The sequence below is a fragment of the Dermacentor variabilis genome, chromosome 11 (genome assembly GCF_050947875.1).
Source record: "Dermacentor variabilis isolate Ectoservices chromosome 11, ASM5094787v1, whole genome shotgun sequence".
Classification (NCBI taxonomy): Eukaryota; Metazoa; Arthropoda; class Arachnida; order Ixodida; family Ixodidae; genus Dermacentor; species Dermacentor variabilis.
Window position 1 is genome coordinate 25,258,515 of NC_134578.1, and position 26,797 is coordinate 25,285,311.

The 26,797-nt window shown below is 44.8% G+C and overlaps 1 protein-coding gene across 1 annotated transcript in view; it reads left to right on the forward strand.

Moving 5' to 3' along the window:
- The window catches only part of LOC142564216 (triokinase/FMN cyclase-like), a 44,347-nt gene that overhangs the window by 12,726 nt on the left and 4,824 nt on the right, over positions 1 to 26,797 (forward strand). Inside the window, exons 4-12 of the mRNA XM_075675133.1 lie at positions 1,888 to 2,072; positions 3,061 to 3,139; positions 4,657 to 4,749; positions 15,774 to 15,808; positions 19,202 to 19,286; positions 23,767 to 23,856; positions 25,001 to 25,117; positions 25,964 to 26,113; positions 26,359 to 26,493. Of these exons, the coding sequence (XP_075531248.1) occupies positions 1,888 to 2,072; positions 3,061 to 3,139; positions 4,657 to 4,749; positions 15,774 to 15,808; positions 19,202 to 19,286; positions 23,767 to 23,856; positions 25,001 to 25,117; positions 25,964 to 26,113; positions 26,359 to 26,493 (969 nt within the window). The remainder of the gene's footprint in view (positions 1 to 1,887; positions 2,073 to 3,060; positions 3,140 to 4,656; positions 4,750 to 15,773; positions 15,809 to 19,201; positions 19,287 to 23,766; positions 23,857 to 25,000; positions 25,118 to 25,963; positions 26,114 to 26,358; positions 26,494 to 26,797) is intronic.

Consider the following 26,797-nt stretch of genomic DNA (forward strand, 5'->3'; position numbering starts at 1 on the left):
CTGGAACAGTGTCAATGAACATTTTCCTAACTTCAACGCTGCAAGTTGCGAGTATGCCAATCGTGTCGCTTATTGCTCGTTTCTGAACAGTAGAAACAAAACATTCTGTTTTCAAGCAGCAATTACTCATGAAATGTGTATCTGAACCTAAGAAATACTGAATGTTGGGCTAGATAGCTGCATGGTCTTGCATTTTAAGTAGGAAAAAGCGCAAAAGAAAATCTGAAAGAACACAAGCACAAAATAGAAAACTATAAGAGGTTCTGACAACTCTTTGACAACAGGAGACCAACCACCGATAATATGCTACTTCAAGCAGAACTTTTTGTTGGGATAGTTGGTGCATGTTACTGAAGTGCTGAAGCACCAAACAGACGACACAAGAAGAGTCCGTGTCTCTTCTTGTGTCGTCTGTTTGGCGCTTTAGTGCTTAAGTACTATGCTACCTGTAGTGCATGTGATCCTCGTGTCAGTGCGCAATAAAAACCGCGGCGTCCAAGTCAAAAAACAAAACAAAGCAAATCGCGCAAGTCATTTGAACCGCGTTTGTCTGCGTGTACGAAGCAGCGTTTCCGCTTACTGTTCTGTCTCGCGCGAGGCCGTTATGTGAGCCATAAAATTAAAGGTTTTGGCGGTCCGTAAGCGTTATCACAGCCTATGAAAGGAATGCCGGATATCAGAAGGCAGCGGCTGTAGGTGCGCTGGTTGCGCCGTCTTGCGAACACCCCCCGCAACCTCGCCGTTCTCTAGGCACATAAAACAAACAAAAAATTATATATTTTGCTCCTACGCAAGAATACACTAGCTTGACGCGCGAGGTGTGCTTCCTCTATTAGAGACAGTAAGAACGATTACATGCTTACAAGCTTGACTGCAGGACAAAAAACTTTTTTTGTGGCGAACTGAAGTGTAGTAAGCGTGCCACTGGAAGTTTTTTTGGTGTTACAAAACATATACCGCTGGGACATAGTGCTGTATGTTTGTCGCTTGGTGGTAAAGTGCTTCCATTTGTAAATTGAACCAAGGGTTTAAAAGTGGTTAACCGCAGCTGAATGAAACTAACTGCATATGGATTGCCGTCGTGTGGCGCTCCTTAGAGTATTTTTTTTAATATTCCACCTAATTTGTTAATTAACTGAGGTCAACTATTCATTTTTGAATGTTCACTTTAGATCCGAGCGCGTTTCGTTACGTTGTAGAGGGTATTAATCTTTTTTTAATATTTTAAATTTTTTAAATAATTTTTTTGTGGCACCGTACATGCTGCGTTATTCTTTTTCCGCGTGTAAAGAAAGCCCGCGAAATGTGAAATAAACCACGTGACTGCGCTCATGCGCTGTCGTATTGCAGCGCTCTCAACCGTGCTTGGAGCCGATCGCTTATCAGGGACGACGGCGTTTCACTTTCCGCGTGCCATCCTCCAAAGATGCTGACTCACTGTGAAGCCGATGCCTAGAGCCGAGGCCGCCCACTTCACCACGGTCCGCGCGTACGGCTCCATTGCCCGAAGTATGGTTGAGCGCCCTGCAATACGATAGTGCATGATCGCAGTCACGTGGATTCATTTCAAATTCCGCGGGCTTTCTTTGAAATTGAAAATCGAATTGGGGGTCGTCTCTGAATTCCCTCCACAACGCAACGAGATGCACCTGGCTCTAAAGGGACTATTAAGCATTTCGCCTAATTGGTCTTAGTTGATTAACTAATTCAGCGAGCTGTAAAAAAAAAGAACGCTCTAAGGAGGTCCACATGACGGCAAACCACGTGTCTTTGGCGTCATTCAGCTGAGGTTAACCAGGTTTTCTTTTTCAAATCCATGGTTCAAGTTACGCGAAACATCCCGTGGATATCTCCCCCCCCCTTCCCCTCCGCACGTGTACTGTGCAGCCGGAGTTCTGGTGTTCGTGTGCAACTACACGGGCGACCGGCTGACCTTCGGTATCGCCATGGAGAAGGCCGTGACAGAGGGTGTCCGCGCCGAGATGGTGCTCATCAGCGAGGACACCGCACTCGCGCACACCCACCCGTCCACCGGCCGGCGAGGCCTGTGCGGCTCGGTGTTCATGATGAAGGCAAGAAGAACCCTCCTACACATAAGCCTACACTCGTTTCACGATTATGCGACGCGCGAAACGCTACCGCGAGTGGCGTCGCGCTGCCGCCGGGTGAGGCTTAACTGTTTGTTTCACGCGCTTCGCACTTTCGAGCCTCTGCGAACCGCGGCCTCCGAGATCGGGGACGGCGCGCGCGCGGAACAGGATCTCGGATGCCATGCTGGGACGCAGCGACCGCCACCGGCGGGCGAGCGCGTGCGCGCAGCGCCGCTGACACATCAGCACGTCAGCTTCTGTTTGTCAGACGCTGAGTCGCCGCGAAAATATGCAACATTTCGGGGCGGTGTTCTGTCGCAGATGCCGCGAAAAAATGCGTGCTTGCGACCGCTGCGGCCGGAATCGGCGTGTGAAACGGGCTCAGGATCTCTTCGAGCACGTCACTAAAAAACCACACCGTTCAACTATTGCGGGAAGCTTTGATTACTGTGTCTTCCGCCCTCCTTGCATTAAGATGCGGACATCACTTGCACAACAAATCAAATATGTACATTTAATTAACAGGTCGAATTTCACTAATAAACTCGTAGGTTAACTATTTTATGGGCTGATCCGCCGGTGAGGTTGCAAGGCATATTCCCCAGGAACGAATTCTGAGGACACCAGTTCCGAGAAGAGCATTTCGAAAGCGCGTGAAAAATGCATCGGTGTTGCAGTTACTTTTGTCCTTCGACGCATAAAAATCGTTTTGCTGTAAAGTGATGCGAGCCAGCTTTCGTCACTGTTTTCTTGACAAGGAGGCTTTCTTTCTGGATGACAAGAGATAACAATGAGTCCATGTTTTCTTACATATTTCTTTTGCCACCAGTGCTCTTTACCTTAATTATCTCCTGTATAATGCCCTTTACACTATAGTATGTTTCTACTACGCTAACAAGTCTAACAAAGCCAGCCAATATCGACACCAACACCTCGCCCAGCTACCTCTTATCTTCATCTGGCATCGCAGATTGCGGGCGCTATGGCCGAAGATCAGAAGGGCCTCGATGAGATCAAGGCGTTCGTCGAAGACAAGAAGCAGAATATGGGTGAGTGCGTCATCGTGATCGTCATAAGCCTGATTAAGTTCGCTGCAATAGCCTCCTTCGGAAATTTCCACGTGTGCTTTTGTACTGAGTCAACCGGATCCATCATATACCAGAGAATCTATTAATAATTAATTTTTTTTTCATTTCCTTTCAATGAAAGAGGAAGTCGATTGTCTCGCAGCGACCTTAATCGATACTACGGCCGAGACTAAAGACTAAAGGAGAAGTGCCGCTAAACAAGTCACACGGCACTTCTTCGTATTTCACAGGCTGTTGTTTCAGGCTTCAAAAAAACTTAAATGTAGGACGTATTGAGCAACAGAAAGCTGAATATTTTTCAGGATGGTCTACACTTTTCTCACTGGCACTTTTGTTTGAATATGATATTTGATGAGCCGATTAAAGAATAACTAATTATGCAATTAGGTGAAATACAATCTCCAAGCGACGGAAACAGCGTTACCTTGGTAATGTCCAGCTACGTGACACTTGCATATCTTAATATTTTGGTTTCAAGTTATACGTGGGACACCCACTATACATATACCTAAGGTTCTCGAAAGACAGGACACCATATATTCAGTAATAGACTAAGAATTTAGTACAAGCTTCGCCCACAAAAGCACACTGCATCTGCCCTCTGGACCTCCACGCTACAAAACGTTGTTCCTGAGAGACGCCGATATTGAAAGAAGCTCACCTACACAGTGATGTCACGGAAATGGGCGAATGGAACTGAATGGGCGCAACTATGCAAACTTTCATACAATTGCGCAGCCGTCAGAACAATCAAGAGACGTCTACAGCGGCCTAATATTGAAACGGCTGTAAAAGGAGCACACATCGAAACTACTCAAGGCAGCTCAACCAGGAATCGGACTGGGTATGATTATCATTGCAGCTAACTGAATGCTTAGGCCATCTTCGCTTTTGGGCGAGTCGTACACGTGTTATCTTGCCACCTGCCTTTTCTATTAATTGTGCCAGCCACGCTTTATCATATAAATAATATGTACACGTGCCAGTTAAGTTTACCGGAGAATGGCATTGGACCTCAGGTCCTTCAGCCTCAGGAAGACCTTAGGTCCATGGCCAACATGTTCATTGCAGAGACTGGCGTTACTTCAGCCCTTCCAAAAATTTCTAGAAGGGGGCGATATTCTCGCAAACTATTGCGTAGAGCATTTATCTGTAATAATCTGACTCTGTGTGTTTAATCTGGCCCGAATTGGGTCCATTAAATGCTTGGATTCATGTGCCTTCGTGTGGAACCTACAATAAGTTTTTTATATGCCCCGACTTTAGCGTAGTTATGTGACTGCACTTTGTGTTGTTGTGTTACTGAGTTGAGTTTAAGATTTAGTGCATCTAAGTGCTTTTTTTTCATGTCTATCTACTTTAGTGTTAGCGCATCTGTATGTCAAAAGGAGTAGCTGACGCCAATTAAAAGGCGCCAACATCTCAGCATCATATAATAGAAAAACAAAATTCTTTATTCTTTGTTCTTTTGAATGCAGGTACCATAACCGTGGCGCTCACGCCTTGCAGCCTTCCCGGCAAGGACGAGCTGCTGTTCAACTTGCCAGCGGACAAGATGGAGCTTGGCATGGGTACGCAGCGTGCGAGATTGCAAGTTTTCAACTATGCCTTGCCACAGCCTCCGAGATCGGGAGGCACTTTAATCTCGGAGGCCCGAGACCTTGTTCGGGATTTAGTTTTTTTTACTAACTGGCTAGTTTCAAAAGGGCACTAAAGCACCAACCCTTCCGTATGCAGTACACGTGCTTATAATACATTTATTATGGAAATTATGTGCTAATCTATGCGGAATTTGTATCCATACCGTGAAATTTATAGCGAAAGCACACGAAGATATCAATCAATCAATCAAGGAAATTTATTTTCATGATAACAGACAACTTAGTTTACGAATAATCAAACATAAAATGTGCTCTCCAACAATTTTTACACACTCGCAGATTTGTACTACAGTATACGCGAACTGCTAGTGCATGTGCACAAGTAATATGGCGATTACGACACGTGTATTTCTAGGGAAAATGTATTGTAAACGGTGGAGTGTAGAAATGCACTTTAGAGACATGCGTACAACATAAGAATAATTAACAAAAATAAAATACAAAGCGTCATAAAACACTAATATAAAATAAGGCATGATTAAACTTTCACAGAAATAATGCTCTTGATTCTTCTTTAAGGAATGAAATGTCATGGAATGAAAGCGAGTCATGGTGGTTTAGTGTCGTTGGCAAGATATGTCTTATGCGGTGCACTGCGCACTGCGTGTGTGAAAATAAAACGTGCCAAGGCGATTGATATCGGAAACGATAGGGAAAGGCGTTTCGAAAAATGATTTGCCGAGGACGGCCTTTCTGTAAGAGCATAGCAGTTTGTAATTATACAACTCTGCCATTTTAACGGTCCTATGCTTCTTGAAAAGAGAAGCGGTGTGTTCTATACTCGCGGACAACTTTCTGTGGCTATGAAGGGAAAGCTACGGGGGCGGAGCTTCTGCACATGTGTTACGGGGCCAAGTAGTGCGCCAGCGTTTGACAGTGCTTCCGGTTGCTCAGAGCAGACGGTGAATTGACGCAGCTACCACGTGCGACGGTCTCGCGTTTTCCCAGACGCGGAAGGGAAAAGCCGCAAAATAAGTAAAATTTTACATTCAGTGGTGCGTTCTGTCTTAACTGTTGTTATAATAATGTGTTTATGTTTTCTGAAAACGCGGAACTATGTTCAGAAGCGCTCTCACTTGTACGCGATTGGCCTCCGTAGCTTTCCCTTCATAGTCACAGAAAGTTCTCCGCGAGTGTAGAAAGGAAGCATTTGAAATTACCCGAACCACTTTTTTCCGCAACATGCTCAGGTTGGATATATTAAGATCTGTAGTTTTACCCCTTACCAGCAGGCAATAACATAAATGAGAGTTAAAAAAGGGCGTCGTGTACAGTTATTCCAACTGTTAGTGTATGTCGATGACGGTTCATTAATCCTACACACTTACCTAATTATGACGTTACCGTTTTTACTCGGTCATTCCATGACATGCGATCAGCGAAGATGATGTCAGGTATCTTAACCCATTTTTCAATACGGACAGTGTATGGACCTAGGGTAAAGTTCTCTGGTACCACAGTGTTCCAGGCCCACGATATACAATACACTCAGTTTTTGTTTCGTTCAATATTAGGTTGTGCGCTCTGCACCACTCATCAAGATTTCAGCAAAACGTACCGGCTTTGGTTTGAATGCTTGAACAATCTTTTCCAAACATCGGCGTAAATAGTTAACTGACAGTTCATGTTTATTTTCATTATATCACTTATGCGTAGTGTTTCAGCTAACCCTCAGCTAACTTTTCAGCAAGCGTTTCAAAGTATGCCAATGCACTCTAGGACTACGCTACCAAATGCATGTGGCTCACTTTTGTATGTAGTGTGCCACGCTATTTTTTGTATTTTTGCTTAATCGGATAATTAGTCAAGATTGATTAACCAACTCCTGAAGCAACGAAGCTAGCAAAAAAATTCCAATTAGAAAGTTGCAGAGCGGTTTGCAAAACGTCCGATTAAACGGTTTCTGTCTTTCTATCTATTAAGTATTAGTTTTTTTCAGCTTACTGCGGATACCCGCGAAATAAAAAAAAACATGGTATGCCCGCTTACGCGTCATGATTGCACTGCTCCCAAGCGTTCCGCGCACATACAAACATAGCATTTAGCCGGGTGTGCTGCGGCTGCATGCGCCTGCTTATCGCTATCATTAAGCGCCGTGAGGGAAGCACATCGCCGGCGTAAATAGCATAGTCAACGCCTTCGTCACCTACCAGTCGCCTTTTAAGCGGCAGCACGCCCTGCTAGATATGTTCGTTTGTACGCGGACAGTTTGGGAGCGCTGAAATCACGGCGCGCAAACAGGTATGTCACGTGGTGTTTCTTTAGTATTTCGCGGGCCCATCCGCAGTAAGCTGAAAAACACTAATACTTAATACATAGAAAGACAGAAACTGTCTAATCGGACGTTTTGCAGTGCGTTCTACAACTTTCCAATTGTAATTTTTTGCCTAACTTCGCTGCTTCAGAAGTTGGTTAATTAATATTGACTAATTATCTAATTGAGCTAAATACAAAAAATAATGCGACACTATACATACAAAAGTGAGCGACATGCATTTGGTCGCGTCGTCTCAGAGTGCATCGCCATATTTTTTCAACTCTGGCTAAAGTCAGCTGAAACACCCGTACAAAGAAGGAAAAGAAGGCCCTGATATACTCCGTTGTGGTACTCCTGCAGGAATTCGTCTCAAACGTGATTTTCATGTACCTATTTCGGTATATCGAAGTCTTTTGTCTGGGTAAGAGGGAAGACGTTGCGATTCAACTCCCCGAAGTCTGTATAGTTCTATTTTTTCCAGTAATATGGTGTGAGTGACATGATATGGTGACATGAGTGACAATATGGTGTGAGTGACTTTGCTAAAGTCTAGATACATTCCTAGCGTCAACGTCTTACTTTCGATGTTCTCTAATATAATCTATTTCTGAAGTAAGAGTGCGTCTTCTGAGGAGCGATTTTTTCTGAATTTAAAATAACCGTTAGTTTGAAGGTTAAATTTTTTTCACTGAAATTGTCGATGCGGGCATCAAGAACCTTCTCATGGCCTTTCGAAAAAAAAAAACTGGCAAACTTCAGAGGAGCGGTAGTTAGAAAAGCTGTTCTTGTCTCCTCCTTTATGTATTACTCTTACTCTAGCTGCTCGCATATTAGTTGGAAAAACACCACTTGAAATAGATCTGTTAAATATGCGTGTAATCGCAGGGGCGATCAAATCGAGAACATACCTAACAGGCTTAATTAATATTCCGTCTACGTCACAACCATGACTGTGTTTAAGGCCCGCAAAAAGAGTTGTAACCTCATAAATAGCCGTGGCAATCTTGGAATATCGATGGAAGTAACCAAGGGAGCAGCAATGCTTCCTATCTGTACGAAGAAGTCATTAAAACTGTTCTTAAGTTGTTTCCCGCTTTGTGAAACGTTTTCAACTACCGTGCAGTCGGCAGCGTCCGACAGTGGCTTTCTCTTCAATAGGTTAGTTATTTTTTTCCAGACAATGTCACTTTTCCTAAGGAAATCACTGTCGAAATTTCGTCTGAAATATCCTTCCTTTGATTTAGAAATGGCTTTGTTCAAGTTGTTCCCAAACGATTTGAATTCTCGCAAGATTTCGTTGTCGCGAGTCTTAAGGGAAGCCTCAAAATCCTGTTTTTCACGTTGATAAGTTTTGCTAATTCTTGAGTGACACAGGGTATGCGAGCTTTCGTAAAAACGTAGTAGGGTTTCGCTGGAAACGACGCGTAATAAAATTGTTTAAATATGTGCAAGAACTTATCGTAGGTAGCGTTCACGCCTGTAAGAGCCGTTACCTCACTCCAATCAATAAACGTCAGTGTTTGTCTATAACGGCCTCGATCGTACGTATTGATATATCGCGATATGTTGTTTTCCTTTGTATTCATTTTTTTTTTTTGCCGCTGCCTGTCTTTCAAGCACTGACACAGTAGGCATATGATTGCTTAGATCAGAGGTTATAACATGAGAAATTACATCTTCAGCAACCAAGTTTGTGATGAACAGGTCAAGCAAAAATGTCGTGGTGATAACACGGGATGCGGCAAACTTTTCATTGCAAAATCCATTACACGGCAGTGTAAGTAGTAAAAAAAGTAGTTGGATTCATCTATAATACATTTGGGCGTACTTCAATTACTGACCTCTGATTTCGGAGCGGCTTGCCTTCTGTAACTGATAGAAATCATGTATGTCGTTTTAAAGTCATTTTACAGCTAATAAATGGTCACTATACACGTCTCACCTTCTCATCTATACGACAGGCTACGCTACCAGGCACAGACACTCGCTAGCTGTGACTCCATTTACTACAAGTGTCAACAGCTTCAAGTATTCATTTTTTCCTATAACCATAGTAGATTGGAGTAAGCTGGCCGATAAAAATATAACACAGGACTCATTATTACTTTTCGAGACATATCTTTTATGAAAAGCATTCTCCGCTTGCCGAGGGTGTTTTGATGTCACCGATTGACTATACGATTTGAAAATTGCTGAACAACGTTACTTGACTTTTTTTGTTCCTTGTTTTTTTTTTTAGCGCTTGTGTGAAAAAATTTGAGCGCAGGTCCCCATTGTATTGTATTTATTCTGTACTTATTCCGTGTACCACGCTGCTGACATCTTGTATAAGATCCCAGTATCTATAAATAAAAAAAATAAGTCAACAGTAGGCCCGAGATTTTCGAGACATCAACGTTCGAATCGCCACCTATTGTTAGACCATAACCGTTGTTGTTCCCGAAAGGGTGCTTCCACATGGCGGTCTATAAGTAACACCAAACATTTGAGTGTCCTTTTCTAAGGCATAGGTTTTCGTAATTATCTGTGACAACTGTGTATTCAGGAACTAATTGAAAACCCGAGAAATTTCTTCGCAAGGCCACGCCACCGTGTCTGCTGCCCTGCCGATTTAAAAAGAAGTGGTTATTGGGGGCGAGGACTTACGAAGTCGCCAGCTGTCGGAAGCGGCCCCATAACGATCGGCGTGCGCTCCTCATAGGTTTGGCTTACGGCGCTCAATAAAAACACCACGCGGCAGCCCTCCTCGACATTTCTTTAAGTACATACTCTCAAAACAAGGGAAGTTCTTTACTCTCGAAATGATAATCTTGGGCAAACTGGAAGTACAGAATCGTTTACAGATGCTATTTACCGAGTACGTAGCGAACGCCACAGAGCGCGGTCGCCGCGATTGAAAAACACCCGAGCACTTAGATTTAGGTGCGCGTTAAAGAATCCCAGGTGACCCGAAATTTCCGGAGTCCCCCCCCACTACGGCGTGTGCCTCATAATCAGATCGTGGTTTTTGGCACGTAAAACCCCAATAGTTTCAGCAACCCCGTCAGGCAAAGGCAGGGAGATTTCTAACCTGTATCACGACGAAAAGCGGATCAGGAACTGCTCGTGCCGCGGCCACGGCTTCCGACTGTCGCCAGGCCCCGCACACTCTCAAGTTCAACAAATGGCCACAGAGGGCGAAAAATCAATCGAGGCGCGTTTCAGCGTAAGCGCGCAAGTGGAGCTTCTGTAATTTGGTCGAATACTTTAATTGGTGCTTTCTCTGCTAGGGGCGCTGAACATGCTGATTTTTTTAATTTACACAAACCATTGACATGAACAATCGAGGTGTCTAAGGATGTTTTTTTACCTCAGGCAAATAGGCAGTTGATGTTTTTTTAATTTGATTGTTGAAGCTGCTTTTTAGTCATAGCGTCAAGGTTTTTGTACTTGATTAACCACCGACAGCCGACAGCCTATTGGTATCGATGTGTTTCCTGGCCGTTGGCGTTCGAATACTACGGCGGTAAAACATTTTCGAAAGCATGCTGGTTTCGTCTGCGAGTCATTACACAGACTTGCTGTAAAGAGGTCTACTCTTGGCAAAAAATAGTGCCTCATTTTGTTTAGGCGTTCATTATCATAATGAATGCGGCGGAGGTTGACGGAATACGCTTGAAGGTATGTTTTTATGCCGTTGATCTCCATAACACCGTAAGTACGCAAACCGGTGTCGCAGAACACCCGATGCATCATTGTGTGTTCTCCGTCATCGCTTGTTTGCTGTACGCCTACTAATTCTTCACTTCTTCAAGTGTTGCATCCTCCTTTTGTCCTTGTTCTCTTGTGCTTCACTTACAGTATGTCGTTCCGTCAGCTGTAATGCGCATTTGCAAAACCAATACGTTTGATAAGACGCAGTGGTTATCATAATTTCACTACACATGTATTAAGCTGGCACATGTGGTTCAGATACAGATACCTGTATGCGGACTTGCACGACGTTGATGCGGAGATTAGGATAATTATGACACCCGTAAGGAAGAGGCAGCTGACGGCCGTAAGCTGTTGCGTTCTTTTCGCCAAATTACCCGGCCTGGTAGTGCTCTAAAGATGCTGTATAAAAGTGACACGCGGTGACAGGGAAGTTATGTTTAGCAGCCGACTGTACGTTTTGTAGCTTAGGTCTTCTTTCTTGTGCGTCTGTGCTACCCTTATTAATGAGCCATTTCTTGACTATGTTCTGGACTATGTAACCGCGTTTGTGTGGATCAGTAGACGTGTGCTTTTTGTTGTACTTGTAAAATGCAAATAAAATATTTTCAAGCTTACTCAATCTTTGGTGTGTGCGTTTATTCCAGTCGAGGCCATCGTGCCACCTGGAAACCGCACTCTGTCAGTAGCCCTACACGAAATGCAACAGCTCGAGCGCGGCGGCACAACTCGGGGTAACGGCGGCGTAATAAACGAAAAACCGCTCGGGATGCCCTTAAAAGTCAGTTCAGAGTGTGCCTTAACTCGATATGACTCAGCGCTACATATATTCTGCTGCGCCTTGATCGTGCTCCCGCCAGTTTGATTGCTGTGTGGCAAGCGTAGCGCCTACATACATATGTAGGCGCTACGTTTGCCACACAGCAACCTAACTGGCGGGAGCACGATCGATGCGCATCAGCCAGAACCCAGTAGGTAAAGCGACCATACTGTGCAAAACCCCGTTTCCGTTTCCTGTTGTACAGCGCCACCCGTGGTCACATACTTTAGTTCATGACGCCACCGCTACGCTTATTTCCGTAGCACTGTGGAAGGTACAGTTTCCCTTCTCTAAGTTTGTATAGGTGTTCTGTGCTGTCGCCTCGGTTAAGCGCGCCAGTTTGTATTGGCCTCGAGCTCCACCACTGGAAAAGCTGGCGCCACCGTCGGCGTGACGTACTAGGAGGGATCACGTGGACATAGCGGCCGCGTCGGCTGCTTCGGGAGCGCCGAAGCGAGCTGAAAACGAGTTTGGATTCCCTCGTACGCTGCGGTACTCATTTAGTGGCGAAATTTTCCAGTTTCGAGTGTCTCCTTTACAACGCTTGAAAGCACTACAATAGGTAGTGGCTGCCTTTGAAGGCGCGCAACATGGTAGGCTACTGCTCGGTGCCGCAAGGCCGGACGCACGTAACGGAGGCCGGTGTCAGCCTTATTCACACGTAGCCGCAGGACAAGAAGCTGCGTGAAGCTTGGCTCGCGAAACATAAAACCGGCAAACAGTCATCGGCTACAACTCGGGTATGCAGCAAGCACAGACACGAGGAAAATTTCTGCTACGGCGCCCGGTCTGCGATGTTCTGAAGACGCTCGCCCGAGTCTGCTGCACGACTAATGTAATGACGGTTTGGTCTATCAACTTTTCGATGCTATAGATACTGGCAAGTTCAGTGGAGTGGAAAGGCAGCGGTAAGAAGCACATTTTAAGAAAGCATGGCATATGGTTATATTTGTGTTAAGAATTAATGCACTGGATTACAAAAAAAGGAGCAGCGGGAAATTGCACGCTGAGAACACCGATAAACATACAGTGCGACACAACTCGAGAAATAATATTGAAAGGTCAAAGAATTTAGAAGAAAAAAAGATTGAATCGTCGCGACGGCACATCATAGTCCCTGTAGGCGTCGAAGTCTCTACAATGAAATTATTTTTGTACAGCTCTGATAGCTCCCACGCAACAATGGTTGCTTGTATACTGTCAAATGCTCATATTCTGCGGCCTAAAGCTCATGGCACGGTGCGAGAACGCGCGCGCGGAGAAAGCGAAACAGTGCGCGGACAAGCATGCAGACGTGCAGTCAGTCGCTGCGAATCTGCGCGATCGCTGCATTGAGGCTTCTTTCTATTACGCTCCATTTAGTTATACAAACACTATAAGAACATATTTCACATAGTTTGCTCTCAGCCTTTACCTACCTTTCACGCAAGAAGCCGGTTCGGGAGACTCCATCGCGGCGACCGCGCGCAGTGGCGTTCACTGTACGTTTTCGGTAAAGAGATAGCGGCTGTAAACGATTGTGTGCTTTCAGTTTGCCCAAGGTTATTATTTAGACAGTAAGCAACTTCTCTCGTTTCGAAAGTACTTACAGAAATGTCCGGGAGAGCTCGCGCGTGGTGTTTTAAGTAAGCGCTGACAGCAAAACCTATGAGGAGCGCGCCGCGTGATCCCTCATACTACGCCAGCGAAGCGCTTCCGATAGATGGCGACTCCGTAACTCCTCGCCGCCAATAAGTGCAGCCGCGAGCACGTGAACAGCAGTGACGTCAGGGCAGGAGTGTTGTATTCCGTGTCATGTCAATAAGACACGGTATCAGTCGATAGAGAGTTTTAGATTAGGGGACGCAAGCGGCTTGCGTAAGCAAGAACTAGGGGCTACGGTAATGCGCAGACGCATACGTAGGTGTCTGCGCATGCGCAGTATACCGTTGCCCCTGGTTCTTTCGTACGCAAGCCACTCGCGTCCCCTAATCTAACTCTCTGATGCACGTAGTAGTGGGCAACTGGTAGTCCACTGATGATGGCCCTGCTTGCCTATAGGCGACTATCACGCGCCAAAGAAACCGGCAATCGTCCGCTCCGGCGTGAAAGAACAGGCGCAACGACTTGTTCAGTGTGCCTGTAACACGATAAAGGAACTGCTCGTGCGGCCGCCACCACTGCCGAATCAGATATAGAATAGAGAAGATACAGAATTATTGGACTGCATATCCGCGTACGGGAAGCTTCTCAAAAAGGAAGTTGAGCTGTGTTCGCAAATTACACTTCTGAGACGACCAATAATGCCAATCGTGCTGCGCCAGAGGCTTTGTAAGAAAGGCCGAAAACGATAGACGAGTAAGGACGCTGCACACTACAGTTTCACCAATAGATTTTGCGACGTCGTGGATTTGGAGATCCGCGGCGCAGGACTAATTGTTATTCTGTCTATAAAAAAAAGATGGATAAGATTGCATCTCAACGAACCATTGACTGAACCTACATAGAGTGTTGAGTAGGCCCGAGGCTGCGCACTGAAACGGCCCAAACACGCAAAAAAAAAAAACTACTTCTCAATTCGTGACGTCACATTGACGTACCGGCGCTGCTGTTAGCTCGCGAAATTCAAGAAGGAAAATAAAATTTACAGTATGCTCCTGCGCTTGTAATTAACCTTTGTCCGCCCAATCAAATAAAAATAGATTTATTATAATACTTCGCCACACTAAACTGATTTCGGCGTAGCTCTTTAGGGTCCCTTAAACGCCTTAAAGCTGCAAGTGCAGCTATGTTTAGCTGCGTATGCAGCAGTGGGGAGCCGCCAGCTGCAGTATAAGCTACTCACCGTGGCGCCGGGACGGCCCGAGAACTGCGGCGCGAGCTTGTAACCCCTAGAGTTACTCCAGTATACTATGTTATTACTCTAGTTACTCTATGCTCTAGTAACTCCCAGCGACCACGATTGGTCTATGCTTCGCCCTAGGAAGGGTAAACCTTGGCTGTTTGCGGTCTCGGCGCCTTTCTTGAGAGCCACGGCTGTGCCCTATAGAGACCACGTTTCCGCAAGAAGTAGCCATGATGCGGAGGCCCTTAATTAGTTTTTCATCGCCTCGTAGCCTTTAAAGTGCGCTGTGAATTAACTCGTTTGAGGGGGGCGCTTTTCTATATTTTTTTTTTGCATTGCGTCTTCGTCTGAACGCGTCCCCACTAGAATCTGTGTTACGGGTTCGAATACCGAAGCCGTAACTATAAGGCAGGTAACTCGGATGTGCACGAATGGTCTCTGCTGCCTAATTTTGCCATATATGATAAATATGCGCATAACAATCGCCTTTGTGCTCCCGGCGTACACATTTGCCGTATAGTGTATGCAATATGTAAAAGAAAAGTTAATCAAGTTCAGATATAAATACGCATTTCTTGATAATTGACAGTAGGCGAAAATCCGTGACCACGCCGTCCCACGGATGCAACTTGCCCTAACCAATATGGCGGCGCGTTCCCGCTAAACTCGTGGACAGCTTTCGGTGGCAATGAAGGGAAAGTTACGGGCGCGAAGCTTCTGCACACGTGCATGTCACTGCGCCAAGTAGTGCGGCAGCGTTTGTTAGCGCTTTTGGTTTGCTGGATCAGATACTGGATTCGGCGTAGTTTCCACGTGCTATAATTTCACAATTGCCCCGACGCAAAAAGAAAATACCAGATATATACGTCAAATTGGACAATCGATGAGTGGTGTTTGTCTGATTTTGCTGCTGTAGATAAAGCGTTTACGTTATCTCTTCCCCAGCTTGAACTAACGCGGCTGAAAATGTGGGACTTCTTTCAGAAGCGCGCTTTGCCTTCATAGTTTTTCCTTCGCTGCCACAGAAAGTTGAGTTATCCATTAGTACAGTTGCACCGTTAAATCTGAGACGCGTTTTGAAGGCTTGCGCGGGTGCGGGGAACTGAAGGCGGCAGAATTGATGACACAGGCCCGTATACATGCCTTAATTATGATTCCAGGCCGAAGTCCCACTATCTTTGTAAAGTCAAACACGGCAAATCAAACTTCCGGGTCTAGGTCTTACCGCAGTCCTGTGAGATATCTCGATAGTCAGAAAGGAAACGCGGTGAAATTCGAGATATGTATGCATATATGTTTTCTTTTATAAAAGCTGTTTTTCTTTTACCTCGCTGTTTCAGGTGTCCATGGGGAGGCCGGGGCCCTGCGAGTTCCCGTAAGTCCATTTTCCCGAACTTCATCACGTTACGGCTATTTTTTTTTATGGCAGACATTTTTCTTCCTTGACACAGAAAAAAATTTTCTCACGACCATTCCTCAAAATTGGGCATGCGAGAAAGTACGACTCCGATACTGGATTAAGCCAGACATGTTCGTCCAGCTACACTGTCTGACGTCGATAACAGTCGATTGTCACATGCATTAGCGGGGGGTATTAGCCTTTTATGCATGTTACATACAGGTAAACACAGCCAAAGAGAATTCGCTGACCCATCGGTGTTGTACACAGCGTTTCATTTTACCAAATTGTTGATAATCTTTTCCTTGAATTCGTTATACACGCAATTCGTTAGTCGAGAGCAACGCCCACCTGCTGTAGATTTTGCTTTATTGTTACTTTTTATCCTATTATTTGCCTCTACTTCGTAATTCAGACGTGTGGTTTTTCAAGCGAAGCTTGAATTGCCTCGCTCGTGCCGGCGTTGGTATTGCCGTACGAAAAAAAAAAAAAAACCCAAGCCGCGCGAAAGTAAAAATTCCTTGTCGGGCTGCGGATTCCAACCACCGACCTCCGCGGTTGCGAGATCAGCACGCTAACCAATTCAACCACTGTCGGTTTTTCATAAGCAGGCCCTTAAGTATTTATTTATTTATTTAATACATACTGCTAGCTTTATATATAAGGCTGTAGCAGGGTTTGGACACAAATACAACTGTGAAAGGGGTATAAACATGGTTAACAGTTTCTGTTAATAGCAATTCCAAGTATTGTGGACAAAGAATAAAGGGCAGTACAGACACTTTCCTGCAAGTGATGTCAATGTATGTAATTCGTATACACAAAGGTATTAATAGCACTATAAACATATTTAAAAGAAAGAAAACTTGCCACGAACTATTACTGACATGGAAAACACCGATACATATAATTTTTCAAGCTAAGGCAGTAGAGAAATATAATTGGGTAGTCTTGAGAAAAACATATCAGTTGAACTACTACCAACGACGTGTTCTAGTGGGCCTGGTGTCTGAGGATGATAGGAGTCGTCGGCTATTTCCGTTTACTTCATTATTTAAGAACTGGAATATGAACTTGAGGCGTAGAAGCTTTGCACGTTTGTTAATTGTGACTCGCAAGGAGTTCAGAAGGCGAATCACGGCGTCGATACTTGTTGTACACAGATCTAATTGCTTTCCTTTGTACTGCTTCTAATTTATCTATACATCTTTGTCTAGGTTTTATATGCATGAGGTTTTATATGCATGAAGTAGACGCAGCGCAAGGCGCAAGCCAATCTCAGGCGTCCCCTCCCTTCCAGAGGAGGAGGGGACGCCTCCTCCGCGTGTTAGATGGCCTCGCGCCCACCGTTTCCCGCCAATCCGGGCAGATGTGGAAACCGCGTTTGGTTCGTTCTGCCGAAGAGCAGGCTGCGTCGAAGGAACGACGGCGGGAGCGGGCCGCGCGTTCGGCCGAAGAAGAGGCGACTTTTCATGAACGCCGCCGGGAACTCGCTCGAGGAAGAGCTCGTCGTCGACGTGCCGACCTCGCCGTGAGGGAGCGCGAAGCCGAGGCGTTACGACAACGAGTAGCCGCGGACCCTGAGCTTCGCTTGCGCCCATCTTCACAGTAGTGGAAGGGTGGTCATTTTTTTTTTGCTGTATAAAAGTGAACGAATTAGCTCTGTACATGCATTTGTCTAAATATTGTGGTTGCGAATCTCTGCCATTTAGTTTCCCCGTTGAACATTGGGCCGTGGAACTTCTTAACATTTGACGTTGATGTAAAGTCATACGTGCCTTTCTGACGCAAATTGTTTCGTGCCTTGTGGACACGACACATCACCATGTCGAGGCAGGGCGATTCGTGCTATCTCACACAACCAGCTAGAGTGCTACAATAAAAGGCGAAAGCTCTTCACGGAGCTTGAGCAGTTAACTTGCGTAATACCACCGGTGCTTGTAGATATACGAGCTAGAAGACTTTAAAGCCCCCCCCCCCCCCCCCCCGTCGCTCTTACATTCGGGTACCACTTGATCATGCAGCTGCAGGGCGTGCATGGTAGACCTATGTGAAATGGAACAGATTACAATTTCATTATTGTCCTTGCCAACATAAAAAAGCACCACGTGACCACTTCTTTAAGAACGAGGACTACGTGGAGCACGCGTTTGCAAGTTGCGTGCCCACTCGTACTACTGGAATATTTATTTGCATATCAGTATCTATATTCACACCTGTAAAGTCACGCGCACTTGCCACCCGGCAGGGATGGTAGTGATCTGCTTAAATGATGTATATAGTGAAGCCTTTTGGGACGCGTTGCCGTACGTTGCCCTTACCGTTTCAGCAAATTGATTTCTGGCTACATGGTAACTATCAGTTCATTCAAAATTTTATGAGCTTATGAGGTTCTACGAACTAAAACCACGATTATGAAGCAAGCCTGGTAGCTATCACGCCGTGCATGCGCAGGTGGATTTAGCCAGAGCGGGTTATAACGACAATTACTACGGCCACATATTTGACGTATTTTCGATGCATAGCGTTTCTTGGCGTCGACAGGAGGTCATATTACCAGAGCCCTTTGGTTTTGTTTTTCAATGAACGTGTATGTAAATGACCGTAGAAACACGCAAGCACATTTCGACCTCGAGTTTAATGCGCGGCGCCGACATGGCGGGTGGGACGATGCCGTAAATGCGCCTGGGTTACGTTCCGTAGTCATCATCATCATCAGCCTGGTTACGCCCACTGCAGGGCAAAGGCCTCTCCCATACTTCTCCAACAACCCCGGTCATGTACTAATTGTGGCCATGTTGTCCCTGCAAACTTCTTAATCTCATCCGCCCACCTGACTTTCTGCCGCCCTCTGCTACGCTTCCCTTCCCTTGGAATCCATTCCGTAACTCTTTATGACCATCGGTTATCTTCCCTCCTCATTACGTGTCCTGCCCATGCCCCCCCCCCCCCCCATTTCTTTTTCTTGATTTCAACTAAGACATCATTAACTCGCGTTTGTTCCCTCACCCAACCTGCTCTTTTCTTATCCCTTAACGTTACACCTATCATTCTTCTTTCCATAGCTCGTTGTGTCGTCCTCAATTTAAGTAGAACCCTTTTCGTAAGCCTCCAGGTTTCTGCCCCGTACGTGAGTACTGGTAAGACACAGCTGTTATAAACTTTTCTCTTGAGGGATAATGGCAATCTGCTGTTCATGATCTGAGAATGCCTGCCAAACGCACCCCAGCCCATTCTGAAATAGAGACTGAAACTGAAATAATCAGAAGAATAAGAATGGGCTGGGGTACGTTCCGTAGTGGTCGCCGTTTAACAGCAGCGGAAACGGTAACAATAAAATGTCCTAAATAACTCTCTTTGCACTCGCAGATATTTTCCGCTGGAGAAACTGCCAAGCTCATGATCAACCACCTGCGCAACGAGAAGTCCAAGAATTCGTTGCACATCAAGAGAGGTATGCGTCTTTTCTACAGGATATATAGCCTTACCAATTCCCGTGAAATGCACTCGAAGCTATGGATCGCTTTAGCCAATTACGCGCGCGAACCAGGACTTGTCCACTGTCCGCCGTTAGTCTTACCGTGCGTGAGACCATGTAAGGGGACAGAGCACGAGCCTTTTTCCTTTCCTCGTTGACTGACAAGATCCGTACCTTTGGCTGCATTTCGGTGAGTCGGCAAGACAGAGCATAAACTTCAGCAACATTGAATCTAGCTAGCTGATAACGCAGTCGAGGATGGCAGAAGACAAGGTGGAGCGATGAAATTAGGAAATTCGCGGGCGCTAGTTGGAATCGGTTGGCGCAAGAGAGGGGTAATTGGAGATCGCAGGGAGAGGCCTTCATCCTGCCGTGGACGTAAAACAGGCTGATGATGATGATGTCCGTCTGCAAGGCAGCAGACGAGCGGAGTGGCTGCAGCGCGTCGGACTATCAGCATCCGATCGGCGCCAGGATTTGAGCGTTTGCGGCCGCCACTTTACACCGGAGGATTACTACCACAATAGCGTTTCGCGAGTCCGGTATTCTGGTAAATGCAACCGAGGGCACACGACCTGGCCGCTTGACCGTGCCGTTTTAGGGGATGAACAGAAGCGCCAACGTGATCTGCACGGTGCAGCCACCTGGTGGCACAAAGCTCAACCAAACATAATAGAAGTAACGAAGTGTATCCTTTGCTGCTCGTGTAATATTTCCGCAGGAATGTAATCGTTAACATGCTATTTTTGTAAATGTTTAAAATATTTTACACTTGGTTAGAGCAATATTAGCTATTTGTTTGGCTGGTTAAGAGGCAGCTTTAGCTCGGGCCCAACTCCGATGTGAACTATTCAAATACATGTAAAACGCAAAAACGTTTTTCTGAGACAATCCCTGGACTGATTTTGATGAAATTTCTTGCATTTGAGAGAGAAGGTTAAATTCTAGTTGGAAGCGGAATTTCGATTTAGGGCCTGAATTTCGTTACAAAAATTTTCAAATATTCGAAAGCTTGCAAAATATAGCACGAAGTTCGCAAATTAATAGCTCTGCACAAAGAACCGATATCGCGGTTTTGTAAACGGCGTCCATTAGATCATTGAAAGCGGACAAATTTGATATGTCATTTTATGTCTTACGTGAATTTGTTACGTCGTGTACAAGGGTTCTGCAAAAGCTGTATTTCCATATTACTGAATTTTTTGAGATTCATGTGCACCATATCAATTGTGTCTGCTTTAGATTTACTATTAGGTGCAATTCAAAGAATTGTGTTATCATTTTTCATTGCTGAGTTATACGGTTGTAAGCTTCATAGTTACGTTTTCTGAAAATTTTCGATTTTCGCTAATTTTTTATAAAAAATTGACAATATAAATAAAAAATTCAAGACCAACAATCACTAGATTTTAAGTTTTCCTTTTAAATGTAACAAACCTCGTCAAATTTAGTTCAGTGGTTGACGAGAAAAACGAATGCTCATTTTACATGTAAGAGCTAAAGCTTTTAAGCTCTGCACCAACAGTCAGCTGGACCGTGCGGACCGATCAGGCCACTCACGTACATCTACGCTAAAGTTGCTTCATCAGCTTGAGTTTGTGCCTCCACCCATCCGTCGAAATGCCCAGCTTACCTATGGTTACCGGAATACCAGACACGTTTGCCGCAGCAACAGAATGCTTGCAAAGCACGCTGCTTCGATCGCTCTCACTTGGGATTGGCTGCCAAGCAGCTGCCGGGGAGGTTAGAGAGGTTTCACGCGCTCACTCCTAGAGAACCGGAAGCAGACGACTCAACGTGCCATCATGATGCAGAGCCAATGAAGACAGAGCTTAGCCGCGATCGCACGGCGAACGAGTTGAGGACAAAATACATGGCTATGCAAGAGGGTAACTTGTAATCATCCGTAGCGCTCTTAATATGAGACACTTCACACAAATTGTGGTGCGAATGATCAACTTTAGCTGTACCCTATGCGTCTTCAAAATTTGTCCGAACCATTTCAGGGGCCCTTTAAAGGCAAAGCTTAAGCGTCCTCCAAATTTTTATTTTGTAGCGCATTTTAAAGGAGGATATCTTGAAAGTGTTGTTGAACCTATGATTTCTGAAGCTATAATGACTTCACTGAACTGCGCTCGGCTTCAATTTTGTGATTACAGCATGTGCCCTAATCTGAATACAGTAGTTCAGTAGTTAATTAGGAAATCTTTTAATCAGGTATACCTGGACATACAGATTTGTCGTGCCAGTAACGTCCACTTGTTTCATAAATGCACCTGGAAATGTGGGATGCTGTCACATGCGATCAAAAAAATATCTACTTAATAAACAGTTCATGGTTCACTAGTGATCAAATCACAAGAGCATGAACTCCAACAAAGAGCAAGTTACCTTTACTTGTTACTAGCAGCTGACTATTTTGTTCTATGCTGCAGTGCTACGTCAGCAGAAGCTGCTTCATCATATTTGTATTGGCACGTATTAAATGTTTCATGTTTCTAGATCCTCACTGTCAAGTGTGCTGCCTGCTTATGTACAAGACCCGGCTGTAAATACGGACAGGCGCGGCCACTGCTAACAGGAACAGGAGAGCCCGTGCCAGCACCGGCACCTCGTGAACTCTTGTCAGACGACTCACCATAATAGATGCCTCCCCAGGCTTTTCACCAATCGCTTTTATTGCGCCTGTGCCGCAAGACTTCATGAAACGTCGCTGGTGGGGCACCCTGCGAAGCTCTATGTTTCATGGGCAACGCATGGGCTCTATGTTCCCACTAACAGTGGCCGCACCTGTACATGTACTACCATTTACGGGATAGTCGATACTAGGGTAACTTATCTTGAGAGCATAACTCTATCATTGAGAGCATAATCTATCTATCAAATCTACCTTGTCGACAACACTAATTTCACATTAGCAAAATCAGATGAATGGACACGTAGGAATAGCCTCCTGATGAATGAGAATAAAACAAAAGCTGTAATATTTCGAGCTAAAAACAAACATATCAATCAGCAAAGTTATCTCAATAAATGCAACACCTATTGAGATTACCTCCAGTATTAAAACATTAGGTGTCACTTTTCATGAACATATGTCATGGGATGCTCATGTGGATAGCGTGGCAAATAAACTTGCACAAGTAATAGGTTTAACGTACAGAATTTGCCATATACTTCCACCGCAAACTATGATGTTAATCTATAATTCATTGTTTTCCAGCAGAATAACCTACTGCCATCTAATATGGTTCGACACAACACAGGGAAACTTAGACAGGCTTCATAGGTTGTAGAAAAGGTTCCTTAGAATTGTTGAGGGCTTGCCCTATTACTCTCACACACAGCATCTTTTTGACAAGTACAAGATAATCCCAGTTGCCAAATTGTTTGACTACATCTTAGGCAAAGCATTTAAAATGAAAAAGTAAATAATAGCTCCTTTTTACGACGTTTAGTTAACCTACAGGAAAACACTTCTGCCCGCCTGACATGTAACACTACGCCCTGGAAAGTGAGAACTTATAAAACAATGCATGGTCTACATACACTACAGAACAAATTACCCAGGTTACTTAATAGATTAAATAATGGACATGTTAAACTTGAAGATATAACATTCAAAGAACTTCGACAGCACTTTAACAAATTCTAGGCTGTTACTTTCTTAACTTCTTGTTTCTGCAAACCAAGTTTTTCTTTACCCCGTTATCCCTAACAATGTACATGGTGAGGGAATGGTTCCGTCTTCCCTTCTTTCAATTTACGATGTGTGCTTTATATCTGTTTTGTTTCTCTTTACCATCATTGTATATGTATTACTGTTATTTCTTGCAGATAAGTAAAACTGCATTTATGTTGTTTCTTTTGTGACTCCTCCATCGTTGAATGTGTTGTTTTATTATATAAGTGAACTTGTAATTTGTATTTCCATCTTGCCTTATTCCATCACAACTTGTGTACATTACATTGTACACTCGGAATGTGCAATTTCAAATGTGACCATATATTATATGCCTTTTTTGTCGTTATGTAACTGCCCCGTGTATGGAGGCCTATGGCTCTGTCAAGCTGTCATTCATGACAGCTTTTACTGCAGGTCTCCCGTGTCATGTATTTTTATGGGACATAAATAAAGAAATTATTATTATTATTCCAGTTACAAGTTATGTGCAAGTAGCTGATAACACAGTGGTGTGTGTATTGGAAGCAACAAATATATGGACCAGTATAGTGGTTTTTTCGACTAGAGCGGGAAACATCTAGCTGCTCTCATCTGTCTCCGTTGTTTCGATACATTCCACAGGTAAAAGTATGGACACAAACTAAAACATGTAGCATCTAACAGATAACAGTGTCCCCAATGCTGAAATAAAAATTATTGGCTAATGGACAGTCTTGTCATTCTCTTCCACTTTGTCGCTGCATCGATTCTACTTTCCGTGCCGTGATGCAGGCGAGACTGTGGCGCTGATGCTGAACAACCTTGGCGGCCTCACTACGATGGAGATGAACATCCTTGCCAAGGAGGTCATCGCATATGTTGGTCAGTTTACAATGCCTTCCCCATAAAGGATAGTTAACTAAACAGGGAAAAAATATACACGAAATGCATAAGGTGAAATGGCGAATGAGCAGCCAAACATTTCGAATGAGGCATGCCTGGCCCTGGCTGGGGCACACCTTGGTCTGAAATTCATGGCATCACGTTGGCGTATTAGATGCTCTTGTTGTGGCGCAGAATTTTGAAATGGGAGTTTAGCCTTAAAGGCACACTAAAGCAAACACTAAGTCGATGTGGACTTCTTAAATAGCATTCCAGAAACATTGCAATGCTTGTTTTGCGCCAAGAAAATACTTAGTTTACGAGAAAATTGCATCTGAAGGGTCCGAATACTTTTTTCGAATTTCAAATCTCCAGCCACCCACCAGGTAAGTGGTGACGTTACATACGCCATCACCACCCTTTGCTGATGTCTGTAACTAAAACGGCGCCCGACAGATGGCGGCACCGAGCCATTCGCCGCTGCAGCTGCTTTTTGGTAAAGTGGCGTAGACCGTTCGGGCAGCCTGCGACATCACATGAAAGTTGAATTGTCTGCTACTTGCAGTTTGTGCAAGTTTCGCGAGCCAGCAAAATCAGTGCAGCACTATGTGACAACAAAACTACTGAAACGCGAAAGTGCCGGCGGTGCGGAGTCAAGTGAAAACAAAACCTTTTGACCGCCCGCATTGTTGTCAAGGGTAATTTCAATTATTTATTTTTTCATAAGGTAAGATAGAACTGGACAAGTACATTTTATTTTGTTTTATAATACAATACAATAATGTTCTTTTGCAATGAGAGGTTTTCTACTATCGACAATTTAACCGAGAAGTGCTTTCGTCATCAGGCAAGTACCTGAATGTCCCAGTGGAGTCTCCCAATCGCATCCGGCATTTAACTCAATTTTTCCATTACTAAGGCTCTATTCGTAGTAATAATGACACCTTAGAGACTCTAGAGCGCTCCTCTATCCACTTGACTTAACATTTGCCTTCAGTGTCCCTTTCATTATTTTGCCTAATAATATATTTTCTCCCTTGCAAAAAAATGAAAATTAGGTATTGAACGCTTTAGTTTTGCTTGAAGCAAATTTTGGCTATATCTTTGTTGCTCTCTCTCTCTCTCTCTCCATGCCACGGTACAGAGCACCTTGGTGTCCACGTGGTGCGCGCTTACACGGGTCTCTACATGACATCACTGGAAAGCGCTGGCATATCGGTCTGCCTGTTGAAGGTTGACGAGGAGGTGCTCCGCTATCTCGGTGTGTGTATTTTGTAACTCTCAGAGAAAAACATGTCCATATATTTCACTTACATTTTCACACGTGCTTTCGAAAGGACTGACAGTGCATCCTTAACCTTTTTGTTAACCAGCAGCACCAGCTGCCTCCATAAGTATATATATGTGCAACATCACAGGCCTTTACATGCTACGTAGGTATGTGCCATTTATGAAAAATCAGCTCTGGTGAAACGTGCGAGGTGGACGAAGTTTTATGCAAGGGCAAAATAGCCATCCACTTATGATTAGCACGAAGCGACATGAACATCCCAGAAAGGTGTTATTCCCGTTTGAAATCTCCGAACAAGGAGAAATTTCTTAAGCACTGCAAAGATTTCTTTCCAGTGAACTCTGTTATGAGGTTTCCTTTGTACCTTTGTGCTATAAACCCGGGTGGATAAAAAAAGTGATCTTTCTTACATGCCATATTTTAATTTCGAGGGCAAAATACGGGACACTCACATGCTTTAAGAGACATCCAACTGTTTCGTGCATTTAGAGGGAACATAAGATAACGTTCTCATGGGATGCAAAGGATCAACAACTATTATCAGCTTGTGCCACCTCTCTAATATAATGTCAGCGCATACTGCCAGTTAGTTCCAATTGATAACCTTGCCATTTAGGTGCACAACTGCTGGGGCGGCCCTACCCTAAAGGGGGCAACTGTATCGCTCTGATATTTTCACCCACCCGCTCATCGCTCCCCCCCCCCCCCTTCAGTCCTCTACCACAATGCACTGTCATATGGTAGCACATGGTGGAGTGCCTTGCTGCACACACAATTGAAATGGAGAATCGGGCTCTGCTTCACGTGCATGCACAGATGCGCCCACGAATGCCCCGGCCTGGACAAAACCGTACTGCACGTCGGTACCTCGTTCCACACCGACCGAGCTAGAGCCCCTGGCACCCAAGCACCACCACGACGACAGGCAAATCTTGGCCGAAGACCAGGTCTATGTGCTGAACACTGGTGAGAAGTTGCGCTTGTTGAAATAATTAAACCTCCGATTCATGGTTGGCATGTTTCAATGACGCTCCTCGGTGATTTCTTCGTTAAATTTTAATTCGCAGCCGTGAGTTCCCAGCGTTAACGCTTCAGAGTGGAGGCGTGTTTTGCCTCTCAAGTGACTCTACATCTAAGGAGTGTTATTGAAGCTCAGTAGCTGTACTTCAGTCAAGAAGTATTTGCCGAAACACCCTGTATGTCAATTCCAGCTGAGCGTGAAGTATTGCGGGCATGCCTGCAAGCAGCCTGCGATGCCCTGCTATCCCGGGAGAAAGAGCTGGACAAGCTGGACTCTGAAAGTGGCGACGGGGACTGTGGCGCCACGCTGGCTGCCGGAGCGCACGGTAGGCAGCAACACACCCAGGCTGTGCTTTCCGCTTGCATGCAAAACAGCATGTTGTGGATGTATGCCTTCCCGATTTATGGTAGCCTTTTTACATGTGGGGCAGTGTGCAGCGTCCAAGATTGCAGCAGCACTGTGGCACAGCGATCTCCAGAGGCCATGGGTAGCGTGTTATGGTTGATGACAGCATAACAAGTTGTCGCAACCAGCCCTGCTGTTTTTCACCCTTTCAATCATGAATTACAATGTAACATCAACAAATGCTTTACTTCCAACTTGTATGTGCAAATATGCTGTGATTAAGC